Source organism: Thamnophis sirtalis, unplaced genomic scaffold (genome assembly GCF_051295495.1).
Source record: "Thamnophis sirtalis isolate CommonGarterSnake01/CBP01778 unplaced genomic scaffold, rThaSir2_p1.2 scaffold_16, whole genome shotgun sequence".
In the NCBI taxonomy this organism is placed as follows: domain Eukaryota; kingdom Metazoa; phylum Chordata; class Lepidosauria; order Squamata; family Natricidae; genus Thamnophis; species Thamnophis sirtalis.
This window is the reverse complement of record NW_028261396.1, coordinates 2753658-2778423: the sequence shown is the minus strand read 5'-3', so window position 1 is coordinate 2778423 and position 24766 is coordinate 2753658. Positions and strand designations below refer to the sequence as shown.

At 41.8% G+C, this 24766-nt stretch overlaps 1 protein-coding gene across 2 annotated transcripts in view; it reads left to right on the top strand.

Annotated features, from left to right (window-relative positions):
* Positions 1-7183: 7183 nt before the first annotated feature.
* Positions 7184-24766, top strand: part of ASAP2 (ArfGAP with SH3 domain, ankyrin repeat and PH domain 2) — a 119978-nt gene continuing 102395 nt past the window's right edge. For both annotated transcript variants that reach the window (XM_087702725.1, XM_087702724.1), the window contains exon 1: positions 7184-7330. In XM_087702725.1, the coding sequence (XP_087558851.1) occupies positions 7205-7330 (126 nt within the window). In that variant the 5' untranslated portion in view covers positions 7184-7204. The remainder of the gene's footprint in view (positions 7331-24766) is intronic.

The window sequence follows — 24766 nt, the reverse complement described above, 5'->3', positions numbered from 1 at the left end:
TAGATAGATAGATTTATTTATATGCCGCCCTTTTCCCTGGGGGGACTCAGGGCGGCTCACAATCCAAGGGGGAGGGGGAGACAAACTTTTTAACATATAGGACAATACATAATTAAAAAACACAACATTCATACCATTCGGGCGGGTTATAGTCTTAGCCCCAGGCCTGACGGGATAGCCAGATTCTGAGGGCTGTGCGGAAGGTCTGGAGGGTGGTGAGGGTACGAATCTCCACGGGGAGATCGTTCCATAGGGTCAGAGCTACCACCGAGAAGGCTCTCCTCCGCGTAGTTGCCAGTCGGCATTGACCGGCAGATGGAACTCGGAGGAGGCCTAATCGATGAGATCTAATAGGTCGCGTGGAGGTAATTGGCAGTAGGCGGTCTCTCAAGTACAGCAATTTTGAGCTTCGTAATATTTTCTTTCTCTGCTCTGGAGTTTAAATTCCAGGTCTTTTTTTTTTTTTTGAGTCAATGGAAATATGGCCACTTTGTTCCTGATCCCAAGAATGGGAGATATTTGCTCAGCAGATGCTTTAGCAGTTCGATTCTGGATGGAGAATTGCTGTTTTGTGCCTCGCAAGCTTGAGAACTTTTACGCATTGCTTTGTTCATTGGTGTCCAACATTTTGGCTTGCCTGGGCTGTATTAAGTGAAGGGGACTTGTCTTGGGCAGTATGCAAAATGTAATATAATTAATGTACATAAATAACAAACTTCCTTTATTTTTTTTAAATATTATCTTGTGGAGCTGCATTACTAGCGGTTGGACACGCATGGCTTAATTAATTCATTTTGTCTTCTTAAGAAAGACTATTGGTTTTTATAACAAAGCTTGTAATACAGGTAATTCCTGAGTTATGAACATCATTCTGGGCCCAATTAGAGTCATAAATTGTTGCTGCTGTAACTCAATGCCCCATGTATCCAGAACCGATTTTCCCACATTTTTTGTAGTGGCCATTTATTATTTATTTATTTATTAATAAGATTTATAGGCCACCCAATCCTGAGGGACTCCGGGCGGCTTACAACAAAGAGAAAAAAAGAAATTAAAAGAAAAAGACAAATTTAAAATCACCACACATACATTTGTTCTGATCGGGGCTGGACCTCAACAATGAGGTCAACAGCCCCAGGCCTGCCGGAATAGCCAGGTTTTAACAGCTTTTCTGAAGGCCATGAGAGTCGGCAAGGTCCGGATTTCTGGGGGTAACTCATGCCAAAGGGTAGGAGCAGCCACAGAGAAGGCTCTCCTCCGGGGAGCCGTCAGCCGACAGTATCTGGCTGACGGCATCTGAAGGAGGCCCAATCTGTGGGATCTCACCGGCCGTTGGGAGGTATGTGGCAGTAGGCGGTCTCGCAGCTATGCTGGCCCTAAGCCATGTAGGGCTTTAAAGGTAATAACCAACACCTTGAATTGCATCCGGAGACCAATAGGTAGCCAGTGCAGCTCGCGGAGGATCGGTGTAAAATCCTTAGTGGATTTTTCCCACAGTGGATGATATTTGCCAGAAATAAAAAATGCTGGAAACGCACAAAAACCACCACAAATTGCAATCATGGGATTGAGGGATGCTGCAAACAGTCATAAGGGTGGGCTGGTTGCCAACTGCTCAAAATGTGATCACATGATTGGAGAATGAGGTTGCGGTTATCAATAACTTTGGAAACAGACTACCTATACAGACCCATTCACCATTAGCTGGTATTTATTTATTTATTTATTTATTGTTTATTTATTTATTTGACATATACTGCTTCATAGCGCTTTCAGCCCTCTCTAAGCGGTTTACTTTTTTTTTTTTAGCAAATTGAGTCAGCAACTTGCCCCCACAGTCCGGGTCCTCATTTCACCCACCTCGGAAGGATGGAAGGCTGAGTCGACCTTGAGCCGGTGAGATTTGAACCGCTGAACTGCAGATCACAGTCTGCTAAAGTGGCCTAAAGTACTGCACCCTAACCACTGCACCACCTCGGCTCTTACTATTCACTAGTAACCATGTTTTTCTCAGCATTCTGGATTTATAGTGAAACAATCTAAGATCCCTTATTACCTTTCAAAGGAAAATAATTCCTGCCTTGATAATTCTTTGGGAGATGCTGCTTACATTTCCCCCCCCTCAACTTCTTTTACTAAAGGCAACGATCTGAAGGCGTTAGATTCTGCTGTCATCTTTGCTCTCCCTGCAAATACTATTATTAAACAGCAACATTTGAATGACAGAAGAACGTAATTACATATATTGGGAGCAATGTTATTAACTCCTTTCCGCTACTTTAGCATTCATCAAGTCAATACAGGATTTTACCCCTCAGAGAGGGCACGCAATTTGGGGGTCCTCCTGGATTCACAGCTGACAATGGAACATCGTCTGTCGGCTGTGGCCGGGGGAGCCGTTGCCCAGGTTCGCCTGGCGCACCAATTGCGGCCCTACTTGGATCGGGGGGCACTCCAAACTGTCACTCATGCCCTCGTCACCTCAAGGCTGGATTACTGCAACACGCTCTACATGGGGCTACCCTTGAAAAGTGTTTGGAGACTGCAACTAGGCCAGAATGCAGCCTTGCGAGCGATATTGGGTGTCCCTAGGTACACCCATGTTACACCTGTCCTCCGTGAGCTGCATTGGCTACCTATTGGTCTCCGGACGCAATTCAAGGTGTTGGTCATTACCTTTAAAGCCCTACATGGCTTAGGACCAGCATACCTGCGAGACCGCCTACTGCCATACTCCTCCCAACGGCCAGTAAGATCCCACAGGGTCGGCCTCCTTTGGATGCCGTCAGCCAGACAATGTCGGCTGGCGGCTCCCCGGAGGAGAGCCTTCTCTGTGGCTGCCCCGACCCTTTGGCATGAGCTACCCCCAGAGATCCGGACCTTGCCCACTCTCATGGCCTTCGGAAAAGCTGTCAAGACCTGGCTTTTTCGGCAGGCCTGGGGCTGTTGACCTCACTATTGAGGTCCAGCCCCGACTGAAATGAATGTATTTGTGTTGTTTTAACTTGTCTTTTTATTTTATTTTATTTTTAATTTTCTTTCTTTCCCCTTCTGTAAGCCACCCGGAGTCCTTCAGGATTGGGCGGCCTATAAATAAAACCAAACTTACAAAACTTACAAACTCACATTTTATAGAGTGTACCTCCATCACATCACTGGTTCCAAATCCACCTTTCCCCATGGATTGAGAATACTTTAATTCAGAGATTGATGGGGAAGCTACCTGTATACTTCTGCCAAACTGGCTACCTACCAGCACAGTATTACAGTACAAAATATTTTTCCCTGTTAGATGTCTTCTTGTATTCATCACTTATTGATGGCAATATAAAAGGATTATTAAATGGCATGGGTGAATGAATTACTTCAAATATAATTTCAACATCTTTAGCGCATCGTTTAAAAGTCTTTTCTCCAATAATTTCACTCCATCAAGATCTTGTTCATGGCATTGTTTATTCCTTTTTTTGAAAAGCACAGCAAAATATAAGGTGACATTTACAGTGTTATTCACACACACATATGTACATAATTCATTTGCACTTGACTAGTAGCTGGCTATATTCACACAACACACCCACAGTTTGGAAATTAACCAGATGACACACTATGCTATTAATCATACAAACTAGGTTGACGCCAAAGCCTGTGACTGATTAGTGTAGTGTGATTCAGGGCTGTGTGAACTGATTCCTCTGAAAAAATCAAGCAGTAAAGATGAAAACTCAACACTTGCAAGAAACTAAAAGTACACAGACCCTCAGGAGTGAACCAGTCTAACACATCATATTTACAAAGGAGTTGATCCTACTATCTATATAATAAAAACAGAGCTGGAAAGAGACCTTTGAGGTCTTCTAGTCCAACCCCCTGCTCCAGCAGGAGACTGCATACCATTTCAGACAAATGGTTGTCCAATCTTTACTTCGTGACCCGTCAAAACCGCGGTCCACAAAAGCGCGCTCGACGAAAGCGCACATTTGACGTCATCACAGCGTGACGAAAAAAATTAAAAATTGAAATAAAAATAAAATTAAAGCAAGCCGATTCACATAAAGGTAAGGCTTAGGTTTAGGTTTAGGTTTAGGTTTAGGGTTAGGTTTAGAGACTTAGGGTTACATTTAGCGTTAGGTTAAGGGTTAGCGTTAGGTTTAGCGTTAGGTTAAGGGTTAGGTTTAGGGTTAGATTTAGGGTTAGGTGAAGGGTTAGGTTTAGGGTTAGGTTTGGGGGGGTTAGGGTAAGGTTTTCGCTTTATTTTTACATTTATCGATCACAGCGCGATGTTTTCGTCGCGCTATGATGACGTCACGTACGCGCTTTCGTCGAGCCCGCTTTTGTCTACCGCGGTTTTGTGGTGGAACCCTTTACTTAAGTGTTGTACCTCACAACTTCTGGAGGCAACTGTTTCCACTGGTTAATTTGTTCTCACTGTTTGGAAGTTTCTCCTCAATTCCAACTGGCTTCTTTCCTTGGTTAGTTTCCATCCATTGTTTCCTGTCCTGCCCGCAGGTGCTTTGGAAAATAAGTTGACTCCCCTCCCCCTCTTCTTTGTCGCAGCCTCTCAAATACTGGAATACTGCCATCATGCCCCCCCCCCCGTAAGAAAAACCATTTAAGAGCACAAAACATGTAGGAGCACCTGTTTGAAGTTCAGGTAAGACCCCACGCAAACCCACCCTCCAGGCTTAGCTATCTGTTGTGGCCCAGCAGGAGCCGTTGGAGCTGCCACCAGACTCCCGACAGCGAGGAGCCCTATGAGTCGGCTCTGGAGGACCCTGGACAGCGTTCTGACTCTGAACAGGGTGCAGAGAGGCTGGTTGGCCACCAGGAGGCGCTTGAGCCTTGGACCAGTGGGGAGGAGACAAGGGAGAGTGATCCGGAGGCCGGCAGTGAGTTGTTCCTGGATGCATGGCACCGAAGAGCTAATAGGTGTCAGAAACAGTTGCGCAGTTACAGGAGGTAACTGCACTCAGCTGGTGGTCATTAGGCTCCTCTCCAGACTATAAAAAGGACTGCTTGTGCACACGCCCCTTTTTGCAGAAGTCTATGCATTAACTAATATTTGATGAACAGTATTGTGAGCTTGGCAGGCGGGATTGCTGCCAGGGCTTGTCTGTGCCGTTTTGCTGCCAAGGACCTGTCTGTCTGTGAATAAATTCCGTAAAGTATCTTTGGCTCGGAGTGTGTTGGTGTGGGACGAGGGGGGTGTGTCAGAGCAGCTATCTCTAGGGCCACTCTTATCCAACTTCCCCTACCTTGCAAGATGGTTTTGCAAAGGGGGCATGTTGAGGACTCGGAAAGTCCTCGACATATGACCTGCCTCTCATCTCGTCTTTCCGCCGATCCACAAAAGGGCAGAGCAGTGCCTTGGCATTGCCAGAATATCAGAAGCCGGGGGTACAAATATACCCTTTCCCAAAACACACACACACACACACACACACACACACAGGGTCTTTACACCTCCCCGCCTGGTTCCAACCAGGACGCCCAACCTACTGTGGCCTCAGGAACAGTTGCTCAAGTACAGGAGGTAACTGCACTCAGCTGGTGGTCATTAGGCTCCTCTCCAGACTATATAAAGGACTGCTTGTGCACACGCCCTTTTTTGCAGAAGTCAACGCATTAACTAATGTTTGATGAACAGTATTGTGAGCTTGGCAGGCGGGATTGCTGCCAGGGCTTATCTGTGCTGGATTGCTGCCAGGTTTGCTGCCAAGGACTGTCTGTCTGTCTGTGAATAAATTCCGTAAAGTAGCTTTGGCTCGGAGTGTTTTGGTGTGGGACAAGGGGGGGTCAGAACAGCTATCTCTAGGGCGGCGGCAACCTCCCCTACCTTGCAAGGTGGTTTTGCAAAGAGAGCACAGCAGCGCCTTGGCATCAGGACCCGGGGGTAGAAATACCCTTACTTTTACACACACACACACACACACACACACACTTTACCCTTTCCCAAAACACACAAACCACATACACACCTACCTCTCTACACCTCCCTGCCTGGTTCCGACTAGGGTGCCCAACCTACTGTGGCCTCAGGAACAGTTGCGCAAGTACAGGAGGTAACTGCACTCAGCTGGTGGTCATTAGGCTCTTCTCCAGACTATAAAAAGGACTGCTTGTGCACACGCCTCTCTTTGCAGAAGTCAACGCATTAACTAATGTTTGATGAACAGTATTGTGAGCTTGGCAGGTGGGATTGCTGCCAGGTTTGCTGCCAAGGACTGTCTGTCTGTCTGTCTGTCTGTGAATAAATTCCGTAAAGTAGCTTTGGCTCGGAGTGTGCTTTGGTGTGGGACAGGGGTGGGTGGGTGTCGGAACAGCTACCTCTAGGGCCGCTCCTATCCAACCTCCCCTACCTTCCAAGGTGGTTTTGCAAAGGGGGCAGAGCAGCGCCTTGGCATCAGGGCCCGGGCTTTGCTGATAACAGATAAGAGCCTGTGGCCTAATGGCTAAGAAGTCTGCCTAGTATGTAATATAGCCCAGGTTCAAATCCCAGTAAGGGTATGGCTAGCTGATGAGAGCTAAATAGCTGGAAATAGATCTATACTAGTCTCCCTTTATTTATTTATCAGCACAAAAACACACACACACACACACACACACACACACACACACACACTCTTACACTTTACCCTTTCCCAAAACACACAAACACACCTACCTCTCTTTACACCTCCCCGCCTGGTTCCCACCAGGGCGCCCAACCTACCTACCGTGGCCTTGGGAAGGGCGGGCACCGCGTTGGGTCCCCCCCCCTCAGTGCGTGATGGTGGGAGGAGGGCTGGTTTTTGGCTTAACCTCCCCCCTCCCCTTCCTTCCCCGCGTGTGCGTGGTTGGAAGGCAGGGCGGCGTGGCTGGCTGGCTCTGCCTCGCCTCCCCCGAAACTGGGGCATTTCCGCGCGCGGTGCCCGCCCTGCGTAGGTCACAATAATCGCCCCTCCAACGCTGCCGCTGCTCCAGCTTTGCAAGGAGGAGGAAGCAGCCCTGCGGCAGCGGCGGGGTTGTTGGGCGATGTAAGGCGGGGAGGCTCCCCCCCCCACCCTCCTCCTGCCTTGCCTTGCCTCTCGCTCGCCGCCTTTTCCAATCCCTTTTCCCCGTCCCCTCCTCTCCTGGAGCCGCCCCGCCGCCGCTGCCTCTGCCTCCTCCGCCAGCTCTCCTTACTCTTCCCTTCTCTTCCTTCTTCCTTCCTCCCTTCCCCGCCATGCCGGACCAGATCTCCGTGTCGGAATTCGTCTGCGAGACCAATGAGGATTACAAGGCGCCCACCGCCTCCAACTTCACCACCCGGATGGCTCAGTGCCGGAACACCGTGACGGCCATCGAGGAGGTGAGCCGGGGGGCGAACCAGCAGCCTGGCCTGCAAAAAAGGGAGGCTGAATGGCTCGCTTGCTTGCTTGCTTTGCCCGGGGCTCGGTGGGGGAAGAAGAGAGAGAGAGGGAAGGAAGGAAGGAAGGTGGCTGGAAGATGGAGGAGTGGAGCCTGGAGCCCTGCCCGGCTTCCCTCCTTCTTTCCCCTTCTCTTTGCAAACCTGCGTCTTTCTGGCACAAAGGGGGCTCCGTGCCCAGCTCAGCCCCCCTTTTTTGGGGAGGGGGGGATTGTGCATGGCTTGCAAGCAGCTTTTCTCCTTGCTCCCCCCCTTTTTTTGGATAATATATATATATTTCCCCCTTTTGTGGTGCAGAATCCCCCCTTTTTTTCTTTCTCTCTCTCTCTCTTGCGCTTCTTTCCCTTCTGCAAAATGCGCCTAAATCCCCGCTGCTCCAACCTTACTAATAAGACTCACAATGGCTGGGCTTCCCTCGGCCTTTCGGGGGGAAGGGGGGGGGAAGGCGGAACCACCTGTATTTGCACATCTTCCTTCCCCCCCCCCCTCCTCTCCATTGCAACCTGTCTCCTCTTCAACCGTCGTTGTGGGGTGGTGGGGAAAAAAAGGGGCGAAAAGCCCCTTTAATAAAGTGTTCCTGATCAAAGATTGCAGCCTCTCTTGCGGGGAGAGGGCGGGAAGAGCCGCTGACGAAACACAACTACTATATAGTTACTTTCCTTTCTCCGGTGTGTAGTTCTTGTCTTCTGAATGGAGTAGCCACCACCACCATTGTGAGATGGAGGAGTTTGTGCAGCAAGATGTATACTTTATTTTTTTTTGCAATGGGGGGTTTGCTCCAGGAGCCACCATTGTGCCTCGTTTTTTTTTTTAGGAAGGAGACACCACTGAATATTCTTATTTATTTTTTTTGCAAAGCAAATGCAAAGTTAAATGTTTCCAGAGTGTGTAAGGGGGCTTTATCCGTCTTTCACTCTTTTAAGTGTTCATTCCTCTCTTATTATCTTTTGAGTGGAGTAGCACCACCACCATTGTGAGATTGAGGATTTTGTGCAGCAAGATATATATACATTTAACTTTGCATTTGCTTTGCAAAAAAAAATAAGAATATTCAGTGGTGTCTCCTTCCTAAAAAAAACGAGGCACAATGGTGGCTCCTGGAGCAAACCCCCCCCCATTGCAAATATATATATATACTTTATTTTTTGCAATGGGGGTTTGCTCCAGGAGCCATCATTGTGCCTCGTTTTTTTTAGGAAGGAGACACCACTGAATATTCTTATTTTTTTGCAAAGTGTGTAAAGCAAATGCAAAGTTAAATGTTTCCAGAGTGTGTAAGGGGGCTTTATCCGTCTTTCACTCTTTTAAGTGTTCATTCCTCTCTTACTATCTTTTGAGTGGCATCTATTTCTAAACAAAGAGCCTGACCACTAACTAACATTCAGCTTTGGGGGTTGATGTTATTTTGTTTCTTTTTAACAAAAGCAACAACTGTTCTTTCAATGCTTCTCTTTTGCTGACATCACAAAATCTACAACATTCCCCCTCTTTAGTAAGTTGGGAGACCCCCTCTTACTCTTGGTTTTTAAGTCTTCCCTTCAGACAAAAGAGAAGTGGGTTTTGCATGCATGGTGTTTTTTAAAGGCAGGGATTTGATTTAGGACTCTGCTTTTTGTTCTCACAAAAAAGTATCTCTGCTCCGAATCAGGGTAGAAAATGTTAAATCTTAAGTGGGAATTCTTCCCTGTGTCAGGATCAAAAAAAAAAAAGTTTTATTATTTTCAACATTATATGTAAGTTACAATTTTTTTTTCCTTTACTTGCTTGGATGAATACAATACTACCTTACTTCCCCCCCCCCTCTGTTAAATTTGAAACTTATCCAAATATTATTGACAGTTGTTGTACCTCTTTGATATAAATAAAGCATGAAGTTGTTTTGCATTTTTTAAGTGAGTGCTGGTCTCTCTAGATTTGCTTCATCAGTATTCATTATATTGTAAATTGATGTGTGATTTGTTATGGTGGGCTCATATACTAGTGCCTGGCATTTTAAAACAAGCTAGTTTGTGCATATTATATTTGTACAATTACTGTTTTCCTCTGCAGCTATGGTGCCCTAATTAGTTCAACTTTTTTTCAATATGTATGTTGTTAAGAACTTAAATACAAAGCAGTCTTTAGGAAAAACTTGCCTCTACCATTTAAAAATTAGCATGAGTTTTCAATCTCTGAGGTTGCAGTAAAAACACACTGGAAATTTCTCTTATAGAAATGTGCATGGAATACAGTGAAAGTTATTTTTAAGTAGACATGCGTAGGTCTATATAGGCATTTAAGTAGATGTGCTGTGCAGCAAGAGTTAATTAGCAACTTGGTATTTGAAAGTCCCACCTCTCCCTACAGATATCCATTAACCCTTTTTCTCAGGTTGTCTGATTGAAAGTAAATAGATATAAGATGGAAGAAATATTTGGAATGACCAGCATACTGTGTAGTCTACTTCCTGCTTAAGCTTTTGTAAACAGGCATGCCGTTTCTCCTGAATCCATGGAAGTTTCTGGTGAACTTTGAAGCACAGTGTTGGAGGACGACCAAAGATAATTTTTAAATAAACTTTTTATATTTATGACAGAATCTTTTCATATATATATCAACTCCGTAAATAGCTCTTCAGTAGCATTTCCTGTATTTTTTAATTTTTCACAGAACAATAGTGCTTTTAATTCTAAAAGTTTGTAAAATTTATGCTTATTTTTTTAAAAGCGCTATCTTCCCATCGTTCTTTAACACTGACAAAGTTATATATTTCTGCAAAAATGCTCCTGCGTATGCTATGAAACTTCAGGGTACGTTTTCTAAAATAGTGTCTAAAACTGGAAATACAGGAATGATGCTTATAGGGAATCTTATGGCCGGATTAACTTTCATACCCTTACCAGCAATAGCTTTTTCATGGCTTAAATAATAAAGGATGAAAACATGAAGAAGTACTGTAGAGAAGAAATGCATTTGAATTACCACTTCAATCATGGGATTTCTTTTTTTAATCTTATGAGTCAGCCACCGGGACATCCTGATTTGTGAATGAGCGTCATTCTCAGATTCTGGTGAGGTATATATGTGAACGCTTAGTGTGGTTGCGATAGCTTAAAATGCAAAAAAAACCCTGTAATTATAAATGGGAAAGCAGATAATTTAAACAAGCAAGAAAGAAAGCAAAAATAAATATTGAAATATACTTGATTCTTTTATCAGCTGTTTCTTGCAGGTTAAACATAGTCCTGAAAGTGGGTTTCAAAACAGAACAAAGTTTCTTATCTCAAAATCTCTTGGTTTTGGATACTTAATAGAGAAAAACAATTGTTATACATGGAGATCATCTTTGACATAATAATAGAGGGTGATAATACTATAAATATTCCACTAATCTGCTAAGAATTGCTCACTAAGAATTATTCAGAGTATGCTAAATTTCATAAATTTGTATAGCAGTATTTCTTTCTTTACAAGACCAGTGTTCTGAATTGCTTGCAGAGAAGTTCTGAAATGGCTTCATTAAACTGTGTTTATGTTAAAAAAACAACCCACATTGCTATTATTTCAAAAGTAGCTCCTTCTGCCCCCCCATTTTTCTATGATACATATTACCATTTGCAGCATTTACAGTGCTAATCCTCTTCAAATAAAGTCTGTGGAGATGTCATCAGACATGCCTGTCATTCTCCCAATTGCAAAAGGGAAATGGTAGTCTATTATCTGAATCTGATTCTGCATGATGCTTGTTTGTGTATTATGCTGTGCCCAACAAGGACTTACCAGCCAGACCTATCTCCACAGACTTTATTTAAAATAGTAATTAGACTGCACTACATGAGTCACTAAAATAATAGAAACTAGGTAATACGTCTGATGACTGAAGGTTATTTTTTTCCAAGTGGAGACAATTCAAAGGACAGTTAATTGTGATGGTCCAAAAGATTTCTTGTCTGTATTGAACACTGATGAACTCTATAGAATGGAATTTGATCTCCTCTTTTCACTGATTCCGTGTTAACAATTTGAGTCAATTAAAAACATGTTTTTGTTTCATTTCTAAAATTGCTTCAGCTGCCATTCTGCGATTAAGCGACTCTTATGATCTACTTACACAAAGAAGTAATTTGACTAAAATTTTAGTATTATTTGTATTTACAAGTTAGTATTATTAAAATATGCAAATAGTAATATAGCAATAGCAGTAGACTTATATACCGCTTCATAGGCCTTTCAGGCCTCTCTAAGCGTTTACAGAGAGTCAGCATATTGCCCCCAACAATCTGGGTCCTCATTTTACCCACCTCGGAAGGATGGAAGGCTGAGTCAACCCTGAGCCGGTGAGATTTGAACCGCTGACCTGCTGATCTAGCAGTAGCCTGCAGTGCTGCTTTTAACCACTGCGCCACCTTGGCTCTACAGCAGCCCTATAAATTTGAGTAAAATAAAATAAACAAAAAATAGTAAAAGCCTGTTGCTTTATAAGTATTATCTTTCATATAAATTGATAATCATAAGATTTGATTTCTGAATTTTGAACATGTTCTAGAAAAGAGGTATGGAAAATCCTTTGTATTATGAGTGATTTGAGTGTAAAGCATTCTGGTTCAAGTAAAAAAACAACTGTTTGATGTTGTTCGGTGTTCAGTGATTCTGGGAGTGTTTTATGTTCAAAATTGCCCCATTTTGCGCTAAACCTGTTTCAGATTTGAAACTGCTCTAAAATTTCTTGAAAATTATTTTTGTTATGACTTGCTCTAACTAAAATACAATTCCTAACTAAGAACAGCTTCTGTTGATCGAATAGCTGCACTTACCAGTAATCCTACATAGTTTGCTGAACTAAAAAGTAAAATTTCTTTGTGAAACATTTTTCATTGTCTCACTTCATTATAAAAAGTATGTTGTACAGTGAACAGGAGTTTTCTCTATTTCAGATAATAAAGTTAGTAAACTAAACCCAAACCATTAGAGTATATTTGCAGTAGTAAGATTACATTTGTCCTGGAGGGGATTCCTTTCTGATCCTAGATGAGTGAAGATTTTGCTGCATGCAAATGAAAAACCAGTTGATCAAGTTACTCAGAAGGAGAGAAGTTGTTATAACACTAATCAACTCTGTTTAATCTGCAACACTAATTTTACAGGATATAATTTCTAAATTTTGTGTGTTGGGATGTTTGCAAATGTGATACTTTATAATTTAGAATTATAAAGCAGTAGAGTTGGTTTATCAGAATATTTTCCCCTCAATTTTACTGGAGGTAGGTAGTGGGAAATCTGAATTTAGTTTTTTTTTTTTTAAGTGATGGCTAATCATTTGATATCTGGAAGTACGAATAAAAATCTAATTTGAGTCTTGCTGGATTGGAATAGCACATGTGCATCAGCAGAATAAATAGGTAAACACAAGTGTTATTTTTGAAGGATCACCTCAAAAACTGGCTAGAAATCTCAGGACTAGGATAGTATTATTGCAGATGCTAAGTGGGGCCACATCAAATAAAATATTCCTACATCCCAAATGAAAGGCATTAAATATTTGTTAATTGGGGAGAGAGATGTTTTTAAATTGACATTTCTTTTAATTGTTTTAAAAACATCTCAGAAATTAAGATATGAAGTTTTAGATGTTTTTGCAGTATTTACCATTTTTCCTTTACTGCATTTTCTTGTATTGAAATGTTACATTTCTAAATATACCAATAAGCACTCTTTACAAAATCCATAATAATGGTGATCAATCCCGTAAAAGTAATGATATTTTTGTGGTTTGTGAAACTTTTAAGCTATATTTTTATGAATCATTGCAAGTTACACGGTTCAGAAGAAAATTATTTGATGTTACACCAAATAGAAACAATTACAGAATAGTGTAATAAAATAAATATAAATAAATTACATGCTATCTTTGAAAACTATAAATATTTCATCATGTTTTTTTGTTTTTGTTTTGCTTAAATGTACTCTTAAAATTGAATATGTTAGTATTTTATTCTTACTTCCTTTGAGGAGAAATACATCCTGCCCATACCATTCGTGGAAACAATTATGTTAATCTCTCTGGGACTGTCACCCCCATAATCCACTGTGTATTATAATTCCCAATATTCCTAATGGCTGTTGTGTGTGATGACATTTGGAGGATACCAGAATAGAGAAGTAGAAATGATTTTAAATATGGTTATATTTTCTGTGAGCAAAAAATAGATAAAAGAGAAATAATCTGAACATGCTTAAGAGTGTAGATTGGACTTTCTGTTAATGCTGATGACTGAAAGGGATATATTGTAGTATTTATATTTAGCATATTAAAAGGTCAACAGTGCAACAGTGCAGTGTTCTATTAAAATTTGGAAAACCGGTGTTGTTTCCAAGTAGTATTTTCTGTTGCATAAAAGAAAGAAAAAACCAGCAATTTGTTTTGCTTCAGGTAACCTGTAAAATAGCAAACCCTGATCATTTTTCAGCCAAAAATTTAGAGACCTCTTGATTTTTGATGGATGGCATACGGTAATTGCCACTATCATAAATAGGTTTTTACCCATGTAACAAAATGTTCCAATTTTCTTTCCTCCCTGCAGATCTTACCTACTCCAGATTTTTCTAGATAATTTCTAGATTCCTGGGGAACTTTAACTTAAACAAATTTTGAAAGGACAAAAAAAAAACAGGCTAGTATCATAGGACAAAATTTGTATATAGGAATTTGCTTCCAATCCTTTTTCTTTCTTAAAGGGTTACAATTCAGGATTATTTTCCATTGATACAAGTGCTTCTGAATCAGTTAGACTAAGTTACCTAACTTTGGGAGAAGTTTAATGTTAGCTATTTCATTGCTAGGAATTGTATGTAGCAGTGGTGTAACATGAACAATTTAGACTACAGTTTTTACTAATTGTGTGGGTATGTGTGTATGGGTATGGCAGGCTTGCTGTTTCATCTGTGGCTTTGTGTAGTGTCTGTTCACAATAAACTACAGTAAATCACATTCAAAAGTCAATTTCATGCTGACTTTAAACACAACTGCCATAGTCATAAATATTTTTAGTATATTGGTAGCTTTCCAAAACAGATGGGTGATCAAGATGCTGTTTTTACATGAAAAAGGTTCTCCTTCACAGCCTTACTTCACTTTGAAAATGAAGCTTATTTCTGCAGGTTTACATTCCACTTCTGTTAACTGTGAATGGCTCACATATTCCAAACCAACTGATGGGGGAACCAGACTGTGATACCTTGTTCGACAAATTGTGATTTAAAAATCCTAGCTAGCACTTCATACATTTCAAAATAAGTCTGTCTTTCTTCACCACTTGCTTTGATTTGAACAGGTATAATCCTTCCCTATATTTGGGGAAGGAATTAATAATTCTTGTACAGTATGTATGTATGTATGTATGAGCCGAGGTGGCGCAGTGGTTAGGGTACACTACTGCAGGCCACTTCAGCTGACTGTTATCTGCAGTTCAGCGCTTCTAATCTCACCGGCTCAAGGTTGATTCAGCCTTCCATCCTTCCGAGGTGGGTGAAATGAGGACGAGATTGTTGGGGGCGATATGCTGACTCTGTAAACCGCTTAGGGCTGAAAGCCCTATGAAGCGGTATATAAGTCTAACTGCTATTGCTATGTATGTGAAGTGGGGTTCCTACCGGTTTGGCCCGGTTTGGCCGAATAGGTAGTAACTTACCCTGCCACACCCCCGAACCAGTTCTCTCGGCGGCGCCATCTTGTTTTTTGCTTCTGTGCGTGCACAGAAGCATTTTTTTAGTACTGCGCATGCGCGCATAGCGCATCCCTGAGAAAACGGGCAGTAGCAGCAGCCAGAACCCACCCCTGGTATGTATGTATGGTATGTATGTATATATGTATAGAAAGAGAGAGAGAAAGGAGGGAAAGAAAGTTAGTGGCACTTCAACTGGTTGTGAGATATGCATCATTGCAAACTGCTCAGAATGAATATCGTAACAAACCTATGGAGAGTGGAGCCATCTGTTCTATCTCCTTGGATAATCTGAAGTGAGTTACAAAGGTAAAGGTTTCCCTTGCACATATGTGCTAGTCGTTCCCGACTTTAGGGGGCAGTACTCATCTGTGTTTCAAACTCAAAGAGCCAGCACTGTTCGAAGACGTCTACAGTCTTGTAGAACACTCTACGGTCATGTGGCCGACATGACTAAACGCCAAAGGGACACGGAAAGTGAGTTACTAGGATGCTGTTAATAAGAGCCAAATAAGGTAGTTAGGATTTGCTTTTACTTATTTGATACAGTGTCATTATTAAACAGCAGCGTTGGTTGTCACCACATAACCAGACCAGACCCAATTTTATGACCTTTTTGAACAAGCCAGTCATTGAGCGAACCTATTTTGCTGTATGGCCGGTTTTTGCCAGAAACTGGAAATAAATACCGCTTCAGGCAAAATATCATAATTTGTAGTCGTGTGTGTGTGTGGAGGGGGGGGGGGTGGAATCCTACAAGTGCCCATAATGTATCACATGACTGAGAAGGTTGGCCAATGTCAAAACCAGTTGTAAATCTTTTTGTGGGGACGGTCAGTTGTAACCTGGAAAGGTAGTTAAGCAACCAATTGTAAGTTGAAGTTCGACCTGTAGTCGAAATTCTATTTCTTGGTAATTTACAAGGGTCAGGATACAATTCATAATTACAAAAAGATTTCCTAAAATTTTCTAGTAATATCAAGTGCAATTTGTGCAAATGTTATAATTCTTCTAAGCAGTCATATTTCTTCAATGCCACTTCTTACAGCCTAAATTTTTAGTGTTTATATCTGAATTATAGCAACCCCTCCTCCCCCTAAAATTAAAACATAGACTATGGAAGCATGAAAGCAGAATAAACTTTATTATGTGTTTATTTTATTTATTTATTTATTTATTTGACTTATATACCGCTTCATAGGGCTTTCAGCCCTCTCTAAGCGGTTTACAATTTTTTTTAGCAAATTGAGTCAGCAACTTGCCCCCACAGTCCAGGTCCTCATTTTACCCACCTTGGAAGGATGGAAGGCTGAGTCAACCTTGAGCCGGTGAGATTTGAACCGCTGAACTGCAGATCACCTCAGCTAAAGTGGCCTGCAGTACTGCACCCCTAACCACTGCGCCACCTCGGCTCTTGTTGCTGTCTTTCATTTTCCATTGGTTGGTTGTTTATTTTTTTGTTTCATTTTCTTTGAAGATACTAGTGAAATCTATTTTGAAGAAACTCATTTAGCAAACAGTACACATTGACTAATCATCTTAATCCCTATCAGCCAGATAAGATTATTACTTGAACAAAAGCAGAAGATTGAAAATTTCCTTACAATGCGTAGCTCAGTCTTTTAAGTTCTGCTCCATCAATTACAATGTAGAGGTACAGCCAAACTGTTATTTGATGCAGTTTTGTTCTGTGGATATGAAGATATACAAAAGACCACTCAATTAGAGTTTTCAAACCTCTTTTAATTTGTATGAGATTCACCTCTTTAGTAAATGGAATATAATTGTTCAGCAGCAGAAATGTTTCATTCATCTCTCCTTTGCATCAAGTTAAAATTGTTTCCTTATTATTAAAAACCTCCGTTGACCAGAGCTATGATGGCAAATGGAGGACATGTATATGTCAAATAGATTTCTATTTGGGATGTAAGAAGAGTGAATGGAAAATAATATAACTTAATGCATGAAATAAGAATAGTATGTTGGAAGTCTGTCAAATTAAGGGCAAGGGAGCAATAGATTTGAATGATGGAGAGCTGATCTTATTGAGTTGAATTGATGATTTCATTGGGGCTTTTTATACAATGCATAGGACAAGATTGAAGGAATTCCTGAAATTTAACTATTGAATTAAAAACGAAACAGGTAAAATGAATTATCGGAAATATGAAGTAATATCATATACACGTGGACCTCGACAATTCGCTTAGTGACCATTAAAGATATGAAACTGAAAAAAGTGACTCATGACCAGTTTTCACACTTATGACCATTGGAGCATGCCCCATGGCCACATGGCAAAATTCAGATGCTTGGCAACTGGCATGTATTTATGACGGTTGCAGTGTCCCATGATCATGTGATTATCTTTTGCGACCTTCTGACAAAGTCAGTGGAGAAGCCAGATTCTTTGAACAACTGTGTTACTAATTTAACAACTGCAGTAATTCATTTAACAGCAACGACATGTTGTAAAATGGGGCAAAACCCATTTAACAACTGTCTTGCTTAGTAATAGCAATAGCAGTTAGACTTACATACCGCTTCATAGGGCTTTCAGCCCTCTCTAAGCGGTTTACAGAGTCAGCATATCGCCCCCAACAATCCGGGTCCTCATTTCACCCACCTCGGAAGGATGGAAGGCTGAGTCAACCTTGAGCCGGTGAGATTTGAACCGCTGAACTGCAGATAGCAGTCGGCTGAAGTGGCCTGCAGTACTGCACTCTAACCACTGCGCCACCTCGGCTCTCTAATGGAATGGAAATTTGGGGCTCAATTGAGGTCTTAAGTCCAGGACTATTTACAGATAGTTGTATGAAAATAGAAATCCAGATATTAGTTTACTGCTATGTGCAAAAATGAAAAGATTCCGAAATATCCACAGTGGTGGAATGATTGGTGAAGATAATGCAGCTAGCAGAGATGGCAAAATTAACTTGTTTGCTGAGAGGAAAGACCGACAATTACATTTATTAGTGACTTTAAAATCTCCTTACGGAGTTGTTTTTGCTGAAAAGAGAAGTGAACTGGTGAATTATGGATTTGATGATGAAAGAGAGTATGGAAGGAAGGAAGAGGGTAAAATATATATGCTCTTATAACTGCTGTTAAGATGATCGGAAGCCGCTTCTTTATTATTATTTATTTATTATTATTTATTTTTAAAATTACTTTTTCCTATTCTCTGTAATTCAAAATCTGTCCTATTTCATTCTGTTTAAAACTTCTTTAATAACATTATATTAAACAAACAAATCCACAGGTTAGTAATAATAACATATCACACTCCAGTGAATAGTGATAATGGAAGAATCAGTGATGAATTTTAGGGGAATGCAGTCTGATGAAAAATACTCTCTCTGTAAGGTGTGTGAAATGATGGGAAAATTCGGAAAAAATGGTCAAGCCATTCAGAAATTCAACAATGATTGAGAATAGTAACTGGGGAACATCTACGAAAAAGGAGGTCTGTTTCAAATACTTGGTTTATTTTTAGAAAAGGGATGAATATAAATCTAAAATCATGATTTGTTGCATTGTTTATGATGAAAGATAGAGAGGATAAAAGGAAAAACTTGCTGGCCTTCTAGAAAGCATTGAAATCCTGGGGCCAGGATCAGAACAAGTTCATTTTCTGGGAGTCGGTGTCTGGCTGACCTCAGAAATATGTTGTTTCACTTGTTTGGTGGGGATTTTGATTTATTTTTTGTCTTACAATTACCTATAATTATTGGGCTTTTTAATTGGTTTTTATTCATATATACTATCTTGAGTCACAATTATTCAACTGGGGGGGGGGGCTATGAAAATCTTATAAATAAATAAAACAAGATTATCCCAGATGCTGAATATATAGACTTTTTTTTTTCTGGTAGTGTCATGAGTAGGTTTGAGAAATTTTATTTATGTAGCATATGGCAAAAATGCTAAAAAGCACATCAGGATTACATTTTCAATGAACAAATAAGGAACTCTTTACTGTATTTACACATTCAAAGATAGACCATTTATATTTTATATAGTCCATATATAATGGAGTTGCATACAGAAAAACTTGGGGTGACATTCAAATTTTTCTCTCTATTGGTTCTGTGTGTGTGGCTTGGGGGGGTCATGTGACTGGGCATGGCCAACTCGATTTCACTCATGCCCACTCAGTCACATGACCTCACACACACATACCAAGCCATGCCCACAGAACCCGGTAGGAAAAAAATGTTTGTATGAGCTCGAGAAGGGCTCATAATGAATGCTGTGGCAGAGAGAAGCCGAACTTTTCTCCCTCCATTCGCAGTGGAACTGCTGATCCTTTTATGGTTCCCCCCCCCCCGTGGAGGGAGAAACATTCGGATTGGGTGGGCGGGTCCAACGGCCGGAAGGACCGAGTGAGCGGCCAGAAGAGGTGAGCGCCGAGCGGGCTATAGGCGGGGCCAATTGGGTGATTTTTACTGGTTCAATGAACTGATTAAGAGCCGAGGTGGCGCAGTGGTTAGGGTGCAGTACTGCAGGCCACTTCAGCTGACTGTTATCTGCAGTTCAGCGGTTCTAATCTCACCGGCTCAAGGTTGACTCAGCCTTCCATCCCTCCGAGGTGGGTGAAATGAGGACCCAGACTGTGGGGGCGATATGCTGACTCTGTAAACCGCTTAGAGAGGGCTGAAAGCCCTATGAAGCGGTATATAAGTCTAACTGCTATTGCTATTGCTATTCAAATCATTCTTACTGGTTCACCTGATCCGGTCTGATCCGGTCGAATTTCACCCCTGTCTCTAGGGTTTCCCTGAGATCCACTTAGAATCCCACAATATGTTGCTCTGTCTGCTTTGGAGTATCACAGCTGCATTCCAAAAGCTTTCCCCATTTATGGAGGAGATTAGCACACCTGCCATCCATGTTGAGTCCTAATCCTATTAAGGATTGACCAGGTCTTTACAGGGTAGATCAAATCCTTTTGGTTCATCTGTAAAGCAGGGAAAGTTGTAACGCTCTGGAGAAGAAGTAGAGGACTCTTCTGCGTCCAGACCTCAAGCAGAGTGAAGTAGTTATCCAGCAAGTGCTTGTTTCTCTCAATAGGTGGATGTCTGGGACAAAGCCTGTTGTTTATAGCATCAGTGATATCGGCAAGTGAATATTACTAATTGTTTTCTTATACTCTTGAAGCAGAGCGTTTTCGTAGATCTGGTGGAGGAATATGGCTAAAAACTGATGATCAGAAAGTGGGGGTAGATCTTATTGTGCCCAATTTGATGCACATAGTGTGATTCAGCTGTGTGTGGCTTAGTCTGGTATGGCTGCTGTTCTGACCCCCCCTCTTCATACACCAAAGCACGCCGAGACAAAGATACTTCAAGAATTTATTAACACACAGAATAGACCTTGGCAGCAATCCAGTCTGCCAATATAGCCACGATAGCTTCTCCAGCTCTAGTAAATACATTGATTCCTGCGACGAGCTTGTGGAAAGCCATTCCTTTTATAGTCTTGAGAGGAGCCTAATTACCACCAGCTGAGTTCCATTATCTCCTTTAACTGCGTAACTGTTCTTTATGCCTATTAGCCCTCCGTTGCCGGGCATCCAGGACCAACTCCCTTGTCTCCTCCCCACTGCTCCAATGCATGACGTCAGGATCACACTCCCTTGTCTCCTCCCCACTGCTCCAAGGCTTGACCGGGAGCACGCTCCCTTTGGCCCTCACCGCTGCTCCAGGCCTCAGGCGCATCCTCGTGGCCAACCAGCCTCTCTGAGCCCTGCTCGGAGTCGGAACCCTGTCCAGGGCCCTCCACATCTTCCAGAGCCGACTCAGAGGGTCCCTCACTGTCGGAGTCTGGTGGCAGCTCCAACGGCTCCTGCTGGGCCACAACAGGCTACTATTTATCTAGACCAGGGAACAGTATTCTGCTGCTGAAAAGATGAGGCCAAGAGCTGAGGATCGCAAAGTAGAAGCTGAGGAACCCCAGGTGGACCTTTTGCAGGAAGTTATTTCTTGATCGCAGTTGGCTGCATCTTCTTGAGATGTTCTCTGAAGGACAATGTTTCCTCTAGACTAACCTCAAGGTATTTTGGGTATTCCTTACCAGCAAGAAGAATATTCTCAAACTCTACATTTAGTTCATGGTGGGCCATCTTATTGAGGTGGAAGCGCGTTGCTTGAGTCTTACTTGGGTTTGTCTGAAGTTTCCATTTTGAGAAAAAATTAATATATAAAAAAAGCAACGGAGTGGAAGAAATTAAGAGTGACAGTCTAGCAACTACATATATAGGAAGAGAAAGTATGAGTCCTATATGAAAAGATATGCAAGGAGAAGACAGCTGGATTAATTTTCCAACAGAATGAAGGGAAAGTGGACACAAGGAAAGAGGAAATGAAAGTTGCTTGGAACAGTGAGAAGGTTATAGATGAAAAAAAATAATGCAGATACAAGTCTTGTTTGGAAGACTCCGTAAAAAGGACTTTCTGGGGAAGCCACCAAAGAAGGTTGCAAATGGTGATCACAAGGTAGCTGGCAACTGGTTGAAAAGGCAAACAGATTGCCAAGTTGCCCAAAATGCAGTCATCTGACCATGTAAGGGGTGGTACAACGTTGTACAGGCCAAAAAGCATCCTTTCCAAGCTTGTGGAAACAGTTGCTAAACAACAGTTATTATACGTTGAGGACAACCTGTACTTGTATATGAGGTGTTTTTGGTCCTATAAAGAGAATAAATACTCGAATTGCAAAACAAATATATTAAGGCAAATTGAATGAGTAAGTTGAGAGGAATGGCAGGGCTGAGAAGATCATGACTAAATCAACTTGAGAAAAACAGAGGTGAAAAGTTTAAAAGAAAAGTCAAGTGTCTGAAACAGATTAACAGACATTAACAGATTAACAGAGTTGGAAGGGACCTTGCAAGTCATCTAGTCTAACCCCCTGCCCAAGAAAAAAATTGGAGAGATATGATAAAGGATGTTAGTGGAAACTAGATATATGAAATACTTCGTCCAGTGTTTTTTTTTGAAATGCCTTTAATTTAATTGTCTTTATATATTAATTATTAATATTTTTTGTTCTAATTTCCATTCTGTATTTTTGCATAATGCTACTTACCTGAAAGAGAATAGCATTGTGAAAAGAGCCGAGGTGGCACAGTGGTTAGGGTGCCACTTCAGCTGACTGTTATCTGCAGTTCAGCGGTTCTAATCTTACCGGCTCACGGTTGACTCAGCCTTCCATCCTTCCGAGGTGGGTGAAATGAGGATCCAGACTGTGGGGGCGATATGCTGACTCTGTAAACCGCTTAGAGAGGGCTGAAAGCCCTATGAAGCGGTATATAAGTCTAACTGCTATTGCTATTGCTATGAGTTTCTAGGTATATATGTATGATGATGATAATTACCTTTCAAAATAATATTCAGTACAATAAACTTCCTGGAACAATACAGTAACAATTCCAAATATTCTCAAAGTTTTGGAACCGTTTTATAAAAATACTGATTTATTTATTTTTCCAAAATTCAAGATGTGTTCTCATAAATGTTGCTTTACAATACAGGACAGCTACTGGTAGTATAACCAGAAAAGAGGATAACGTTTAGATTTGTTAAAAGAGGCCTGTCAAATAATATTCAATCACATCTGTTTAAAATTCCAGTCCTTTTTCAAGTTACCTTACTTAACATCTGCTGCCATCATTTTCAGCTGCCCGAAACCAGCTGTAAAACATATGTGGTCAACCACAAAACCATGGTTTTGTCAGCACTAGGGGCCCACGAATGGCGAAGGAGATCAGATGGCTTATCTGATTGCATTGCATTGCTGCCCTGAGAAGCGGAGGGTGTTTTTTTTTTTTTAAAAATGGGTTTTTATTATGCGGCAGATTTTTTAAATGGTTGGAAGCTGCCCAGAGTCAATAATGCGTCAGTTGGATGATTATATATATATATATATATTTGTTTAATAAACTTGGATTGTGAGCCGCCCTGTTTAATAAACTTGGGTTGTGAGCCGCCCTGAGTCCCCTTCGGGGAAAAGGGCGGCATAGAAATATAATAAATGATAATGATAATGAAACAAACAAGCGTTACTTTCTTCAGTGTTCAGGTGAACTGTTAGGCTGGGAAGTTCTTTCACTGAAAGTTGTTGCTGGCTCAGTGCTGACTGTGTCTTGACTTGTTATTCTGCAATAGCAAGAGTGTGTACTTGGGACAGAAAATACCTTTTGTTTTGCACTTTGAACTAATCATTTGCTCCGGAAGTTCTGCCAATTCATTTCAGATTAGCTGGAGTTTGGCAGAAACAAAGACAGGAAAGTTTGAAATAAAATGAAGGGAGAAGCCAGAATGATTTACAGAGTAAAATAGGGAAGAAACAAGACAGGAAAGTTTGAAATAAAATGAAGGGAGAAGCCAGAATGATTTACAGAGTAAAATAGGGAAGATTAGTGGTCATTGCCTATTCCTTCCTTCATGATAAGCAAAGAAGATGACCTCAGCTGTCTCTGAAACATTTAGTCAATAGAGTGGGTCCTACACAGTGGTGGGTTTCAAAAAAATTTCGAACTTACTCTGCGGGTGTGGCCTCCTTTGTGGGAGTGGCTTGCCGGCCATGTGATCTGGTGGGAGTGGCTTGCCGGCCATGTGACCTGGTGGGAGTGGCTTGCCGGCCATGTGTTTTCTCTCTCTCTCTCTACCTCTCTCTCTCTTTCCTTCCTTTTGTCTCTCTGTTCCTTTTTTCTTTCATCTCTCTCTCACTTTCTTTCTTTTTTCTTTTTTCTTTATTTATTTCTTCCTTTCTTTCTCTTTCTCTGTGTGGGTGTGTGAGTGGTGGGTTTCAAAAATTTTTGGAACATCTTCTGTAGGTGTAGCCTGCTTTCTGGGTCCACTGGTGGAACCTCTTCTAACCGGTTCTACCGAACTGATGCGAACCGGTAGGAAGAGCCGAGGTGGCGCAGTGGTTAGGGTGCAGTACTGCAGGCCACTTCAGCTGACTGTTATCTGCAGTTCGGCGGTTCTAATCTCACCGGCTCAAGGTTGACTCAGCCTTCCATCCTTCCGAGGTGGGTGAAATGAGGACCCAGACTGTGGGGGCGATATGCTGACTGTGTAAACTGCTTAGAGAGGGCTGAAAGCCCTATGAAGCGGTATATAAGTCTAACTGCTGTTGCTATTGCTAACCCACCTCTGCAATATTCCCACCAGCCCACCTCCCCCATGTTTGTTTTAAAGCCTTCCTTCCCTTTAATTACCAATATCCCAATGTAGCTTCTCCCAGCAGCCTACTTGCTGCTCTTCCTAGCACTTTCTCTTTTTTCCTCTGTCCTTACAACTGTCATCATACTAACCTTTGCAACTTTTCCTTTCTGCCCTTGCCAATTTCATCCAACAGACCAGACCAGGATTCTACTACCCTGATCTTTCCAATGCCTTCCTCTCTCTCCTTCCTCTCAGCTGCCAATGAGCTGATTTCATTCTTCCCCAATTAATTGTGCTTAGAACAAATGTATTTCGGTCTGTGCCATACTCCATTCCACGCACAGACCCCAAAATCCGAAACACTTATAGTTCAGTTCAGCCAGGGACCTTCTGAATGCAGCTGTTCCACCGTATGGGTTGGGTTGGGCATAGAACAGCTTGCACATCTGTATAACATTCTCTTCCTCCCTTACTGTAATTGTCAGCTGTCCGAGGGAAAGATAGAA